Source organism: Mobula hypostoma, chromosome 8 (genome assembly GCF_963921235.1).
Source record: "Mobula hypostoma chromosome 8, sMobHyp1.1, whole genome shotgun sequence".
Lineage (NCBI taxonomy): Eukaryota > Metazoa > Chordata > Chondrichthyes > Myliobatiformes > Myliobatidae > Mobula > Mobula hypostoma.
The window spans coordinates 110,702,502-110,709,346 of NC_086104.1; the positions used below are offsets into that span (position 1 = coordinate 110,702,502).

The 6,845-nt window shown below is 43.4% G+C and overlaps 1 protein-coding gene across 1 annotated transcript in view; it reads left to right on the top strand.

Annotated features, from left to right (window-relative positions):
* LOC134350841 (solute carrier family 22 member 2-like) overlaps positions 1-6,436 on the top strand; it is a 32,158-nt gene extending 25,722 nt beyond the window's left edge. Inside the window, exons 10-11 of the mRNA XM_063056607.1 lie at positions 1,149-1,248; positions 4,302-6,436. Of these exons, the coding sequence (XP_062912677.1) occupies positions 1,149-1,248; positions 4,302-4,401 (200 nt within the window). The 3' untranslated portion in view covers positions 4,402-6,436. The remainder of the gene's footprint in view (positions 1-1,148; positions 1,249-4,301) is intronic.
* Positions 6,437-6,845: the final 409 nt, after the last annotated feature.

The following is a 6,845-nucleotide window of genomic DNA, read 5'->3' on the forward strand; positions in this document are numbered from 1 at the left end:
ATAGTGCAGAGGGTCATGCCTATGATGAAGCTGGTTGAGTCTACAGCCCTCTGCATTGCCTTACAATCCTGTGCATTGGAACCTTCATACCAGGCAGTGATGCAACCAGCCAGAATGTTGTCCACTGCACATCTACAGAAATTTCGAAGAGCCTTTGTTGACACACCAAATCTCCTTTAGCTCCTAATGGAGTAGAGCCACAGGCGTGCCTCCTTCATGATTGTATCAAATACATTGGGTGAGAGATGTTGACATTTGAGAACTTAAAACTGTTCTCCCTTTCAGCTGTTGATCCCTCAATGAGGATCGGTGTGTGTTACCTCAACTTGCCATTCCTGAAGTTATTTATGTAGAGAGATGTGTGTGTGTGTGTTAGCTTCAGCATGCATGTAGAAGAGATTTACCAGGATACTGACTGGACTAGATAGCATGTCTTATGAGGGAAGACAAGGGCTTTTCTTTGGAGCAAAGGAGGATGAGAGGTGACTTGATAGAGGTGTACAAAATGATAAGAAGCATAAATCAAGTGGATGGCCAGAAACTTTTTCCCAGGGTGGAAATGGCCAAGAAGTTGAGGCATAATTTTAAGATGATTGGAGAAAATTATAGGGAGGATGTCAGAAGTAAGCTTTTTTTTACACAGAGTGGTGGATGCATGGAATACTTTGCCAGGGATGGTTGTAGAAGCAAATACATGAGGTGCATTTAAGAAACTCTTACATAGGCACCTAGATAATAGAAAAATGGGCGACTATGTAGGAGGGAAGGATTAGATTGATCTTAGAGTAGGTTAAAAGGTCAGCACAATATTGTGGGCCGAGGGCCTGTACTGTGATGTTCTATGTTCCATAAATCCTGAATTTTCACTTCAACTTCCCAAGAAGATTTAAAGAAAATCACATTGACGGTCTTTCTATGGAGATGAACCTTTTGAGGGGATGATTCCTTAAGAACTATCTGATACAGTGTTAACCAAGGCCAAATTTGAGTCCTTCCTTCATGTAGCATGGTGTAGCATGGTGTCATTGTGTTGGTGTGGAACCAACAAACTCCACAGGGGAGGTTTCAATACCAATGGAATGTCCTTTACAGCCCTTCCTTTCTCAGCTTTTCACTGATCTTTCCTTGTCCCGTTTGTCTATTCCCAGGGGTAATTGGTCTGATTTCTGGAGGCCTGGTGCTTCTCCTACCTGAGACGAAGGGGCTGACTTTACCCGATACCATTGAGGAGATTGAGAACATCAGCCAGTGAGTACCCGAGCTTCACAACAGATGTGCACCCTGAACTTCCCTCTACACAATTTTGTCCCATAGTCAGCTTATCGTGTCTTGGGTACACAATCTGTCCAACTTCCTTCGCCACGCTATTCCTGAACCCACCCCCACCAACTAAATTTTTGGCCTACAAAAGGAAGTACATATATGGAAGGATACCAAATTTCTTCTAAAATTTTCTGAATGGGGAATTCAGAATCTCAGTGGGTGGGATGGAGGTGGTATTGGGAATCCAGGTTGGTGGGGAGTAAAGGAATGGGGTCACAATGAGTGGGGAGGGATAATAGGAACTGTAATCCCAGAAGGTAGGGAGGAATGGGGCATTCAGAATCCCAGAGGGAGGGAAGGAGGCGATATTGGGAACCCAGGTTAGCAGGGAATGAGACAATGGGGAGGGACCATAGGAACTGGGACCCTGGGAGATGAAGAGGGAGGGCAGTGAACATCACTTTGTGAGCCAGATACTGAATTCTTGGGATTTAGCACCCTTCTCCTGTAAGACACAAACTGTAAGACATCTCCTGGGTAAGGTGTTTGCACTCGTCCACTATGGTTATAACTCCAGTTGTCCTTGCGCTGGCTCTCTGTGCTCACGGGCAGGTTGATTAAAACATGGCCACTGTTACCAAGCAATGTGATAGAATCTTGCAGCAACATTTAGGGAGAGGTAGGGACTTAAGGGGATCGATAATCATTTTGAGAGGGTGATAATATAGAAGTAAGGTTGAACTGCTGAGGCTTTATAAGGCATTGGTCAGGCTGCATTTTGGCTCCATATTTAAAGGAAAGATGTTGCTCACCCTGGAGAGGGTCCAGAGGAGGTTCACAAGAATGATGGTCTAAACGTATGAGGGGCTTTTGATGGCTCTGGGCCTGTACTCATTGGAATTCTGAAAGTTGAAGGGGGATCACATTGACACCAACAGTATACCAAGAGGCCTAGATAGAGTGGGCATTCTAGATAAAGAGGATGTTTCCTATAGTAAGGGAGTCTAGGACCAAAGGGCACAGCTTCACAATAGAAGGACATCCTTTAGAACAGAGATGAGAAGAATTTCTTCAATTAGAGGATGGTGAATCTATAGAAATCATTGCCAAGGACTGATCTGGAGGCAAAGTCATTGAGTGTATTTGAGGCAGAAATTTATAGGTCCTTAATTGGTAAGGGTTACAGAGAGAAGGCAAGAGAGTGGAGTTGAGGGAAAAAACAGCCATGATTGAATGGTGGAGCAGATTCAATATGCTTAACGTTCTAATTTTGTTCCTTTATCCTTGTGGTCTTATGGAATCAATGGTTTAATGTTTTCTAACAATCCCATAAGATGGCCCTAAAGTTCACGGGCAAAGTGCACTGTGTTTACTCACCCTACTTTAGGCCATCCATGCTGGGTTCAGTGTCCAGTTAGCAACTCGGCCTCATAAAACAGACAAAAAAGCAGCAAGGTTGGTGCCCAATGCACCAAACAAGGTGTGGGAGGGAACTTTACCTTTACTATAGGAAGATGATGTTGGGCTAGAAAAGATTTACATTAACATGAAATTGAATTCCTTTCCATAGCTCTGTGTCTCAATAGCAGGCAGAAAACTATCTAATGGGATTCAGTGATGGGTCAACATTGATGCTTTGGTACTGATGTAGCAGGTTCACAGATAATTGAGTGTGTGTGTGGGCCCTGTGCAGTGTTGTAGACCAGAGGCACCTTGGAGTACCAAACATATGATCCTTAATAGTGGAGTTTTTGGGTGGCAGGGTGGTGATATGTTTTCACCAAAGAAGGTGTAGGGCACTCCTTCCCTCCTCTAGCCTGCAGGTCACCCTTGGTCAAGGTGTAACACCTGCTTAGCCCCAGGGTCACGTGAGGCCATGGAAGCAAGTGGTAATGGTCGTATGAGCAGCTGGTGTGTATCACAAGCCCTGGTTATATGACCACTGATGCCAGGCAGACAATCTCTGAAGAGTATTGATAATGGCTGGAGTCACCCACCTTGTAAAGACACAGGCCAGAAGGCAAACGACTTCTGTAGAAAAATTTGCCAAGACGGGCATAGATAGAGTCTTTTTCCCAGAGAAAGGAAGCCAATAACTACAGGGCATAGGTTTAAAGAGAGAGAAGAGAGATTTAATAGCAACATTTCACCCACAGCGTAGTCCGTATATGAAACGAGTTGCCAGAGGAAGTGGTTGAGGTAAGTATATTAACAACACTTAAAAGACACTTCCTGGGTATATGGATAGGAAAGGTATAGAGGGATACGCGCCAAACTCAGGCAAATGGGACAAGTGACACTGACGCTGGTGGATATAGAAGTCTTCACTCAGTAAAGCAAGCAACAGGCATCATACTTGAGACACTCTTGGAAGAAGAGGCCTGCCTGACCCTATTTACATGTCATTTTAATATGCTAAAGATCAAAGTTAACAGCAGGACAATTCTATGGTTACAATGTTATCCACAATGCTTCCTTTGAATTCCATATAATTTTCAAACACCTCCATCTCCACCCCCACACTCCAGACACCCAAAAGAACATTAATTCCCAATGACTCCAGGCTGCATTCATGCACACGCAGTCATCTGAGGTCAAATGGAGTGGTTGCAATCAATTCCATTCTGCAGCTCCAAGAACACCATTGCTCTCGGTGCATTTTGAATTCAGTCTTCAATCCAAGTCCAGGTCTGAGGACTGGTTGCTGTTGAAATTAGTATTTGCTGTATACCGTAACTCCAGAATACGCCCTAACTTTTACTATCACCCAATCTACTCTGACAGCATTTGCCAAACCCGCAGTCCCCGGAAAGAATAAGAATAGTGGTGTCAGGTTCTCACCCCTGAGGTAAACCCCTGTCCCTTCACTGTCACCGGATCTAAATCCTGGAACACCTGGGAGCACATCGTCTAGAACGGTTGAGTAGGCAGTTCTGACCCAGCTTCCCAGGGGCAAGGAGAGCCACGTTCAAACACCAGCATGTACCTAGCATGTGCTATGTTCCAGTTGCTGCATTAACGTCACTCTCATCCTGCAGGAGTAACAAAAAGGCTCCAGAGACAAGCTACCAGCAAGTAATTTTGCACTTGGTCGATGCCAAGGACCCAGCGTCAGTGAAGATGGGTGTTGAAGTATAAATGTAATTGGTCTGTATACAGGTTTCCATTTCACTGAATGCCTTCACTTTCACCCGTCTGAAATAGTCTTGATAATTTCATCACTTGCTTGTGATTGATTAACATCAGTATTCAGGGCTTAATAGCCTCAAAATTAGATCAGAAACCAGATAATATGAAGCATTTTTGATGCCATTTGCCATGTTGAGTGTTTAATGCATCCTTGAACGCCACATAGTATGAGAATGTCTCTGAGAATTGATCTGTATTTTAAATGAGGAATTTGAGATGTGTCAATGTATTGAGCTTAAGTTCAAGGAGTTGTAAAGGATGAAGCTGCTGGTGTAGGGACTGATGAACCCTTGTCCAGTTGTGTTTCTGCAGACCGCCAGATCTCACTGGGGGTTTGATCACAACCTTACCACATTCACCAAAGGAGAAACTGAGCTGGGATATGTCTCTCCCTGGCAGAGTAATTCAGCAGACCCATGGGAAATCCCAATCACATCTCACTTTGTATTCTGACTTTCTTTTGTTCTACATAAACTATTCGCGAAAATTTAATGGACCCTTGGCCTTATTATTTGGAGATATAGATTAAAAAAGTTGGCTGAATGTTAATGCGTTGGGAATAAGCAGTCAATGTTTTGGACCAAGATCCTTCATCAGGAGGGAAAGGAAGAGGGAAGAAGCTGGAAACTTCTGGCTTCTTCCCCCTTCCATTCCAGTTCTAGTGAGGAGTCTTGGCCTTTCCTCTGCTAATTCCCTTTCATAGATGCTGCCTGACCTGCTGAGTTCCTCCAGCATTTTAAGGTTTACTCTGGATTTCCAGCATCTTCAGAATCTCTTGTGTTAATGCGTTGCTACTTGGGTTTCAGTTTGAGTTCACCACTACATTACAGCAAAGGAGCTGAGTTACACACGGTGGTCACTTTATACTGTAGTACCTAATTACGTAACCACGGAGTGCATATTTATGGTCTTCTGCTGCTGTAACCCATCCCCTTCTCCTCTGACTTCTCTCATTAACAAGGCGATTTCGCCGACAGAACTGCTGCCCACTGGATGTTTCTTGTTTCACGCACCATTCTCTGTAAACTCTGGAAACTGTTGTACATGAAAATCCCAGATCAGCAGTTTCTGAGATACTCAAATCACCTGTTTGCCATCAACAATCATTCCATGGTCAAAGACACTTGGATCACATTCCTTCTCCATTTTGATGTTTGGTCTGAACAACTGAACCTCATGACCATGCATGCTTTTATGCAATGAGTTGTTGCCATATGACTGGCTGATTAGACATTTGCATTAACGAGCAGGTGTACAGGTGTAGCTAATAAAGTGACCACTGACTGTTGATGAGGTCCCCTCAGATCCATGCAGGGAATACGAGGGCTCAACTCCACAGAGAGCTCAGAGGACGTGGAAGTGTTCTTCTTGGAGTCGAGGCAATTGAGGAGAGACTTGACTGAGGTCTCACTGGTTAATAAAGAGGAACTATTTCCTGCTTCTGCGACAGGGGTTGGTGTTCAGAGGACAGGGGTTAAGAGAAAAATCACAAGATAAACCACAGATTCTGGAAATCTAAAGTAAAAAAAAAATTAGAAAATGGTGGAAATACTCAGCAGGTTAGATAGAACCTGAGGGAAGAGAAACAGAGTTAATGTTTCTGGTTGAAGAATTAGCCAGAAAAAGCTGTTCACCTGAGGACTGGGAGAAATTCAGAGTCCAGCAGAGGAGGACAAAGGGCTTAATTAGGAAAGGGAAAAAAGATTATGAGAGAAAACGGGCAGGGAACATAAAAACTGACTGTAAAAGCTTTTATAGATATGTGAAAAGAAAAAGATTGGTTAAGACAAATGTAGGTCCCTTACAGACAGAAACAGGTGAATTGATTATGGGGAACAAGGACATGGCAGACCAATTGAATAACTACTTTGGTTCTGTCTTTACTAAGGAGGACATAAATAATCTTTCAGAAATAGTAGGGGACAGAGGGTCCAGTGAGATGGAGGAACTGAGCGAAATACATGTTATTAGGGAAGTGGTGTTAGGTAAATTGAAGGGATTGAAGGCAGATAAATCCCCAGGGCCAGATGGTCTGCATCCCAGAGTGCTTAAGGAAGTAGCCCAAGAAATAGTGGATGCATTAGTGATAATTTTTCAAAACTCTTTAGATTCTGGACTAGTTCCTGAGGATTGGAGGGTGGCTAATGTAACCCCACTTTTTAAAAAAGGAGGGAGAGAGAAACCGGGGAATTATAGACTGGTTAGCCTAACATCGGTAGTGGAGAAAATGCTAGAGTCAGTTATCAAAGATGTGATAACAGTACATTTGGAAAGCGGTGAAATCATCGGACAAAGTCAGCATGGATTTGTGAAAGGAAAATCATGTCTGATGAATCTCATAGAATTTTTTGAGGATGTAACCCCAGCAGTTTACAATATATATTAATGACCTA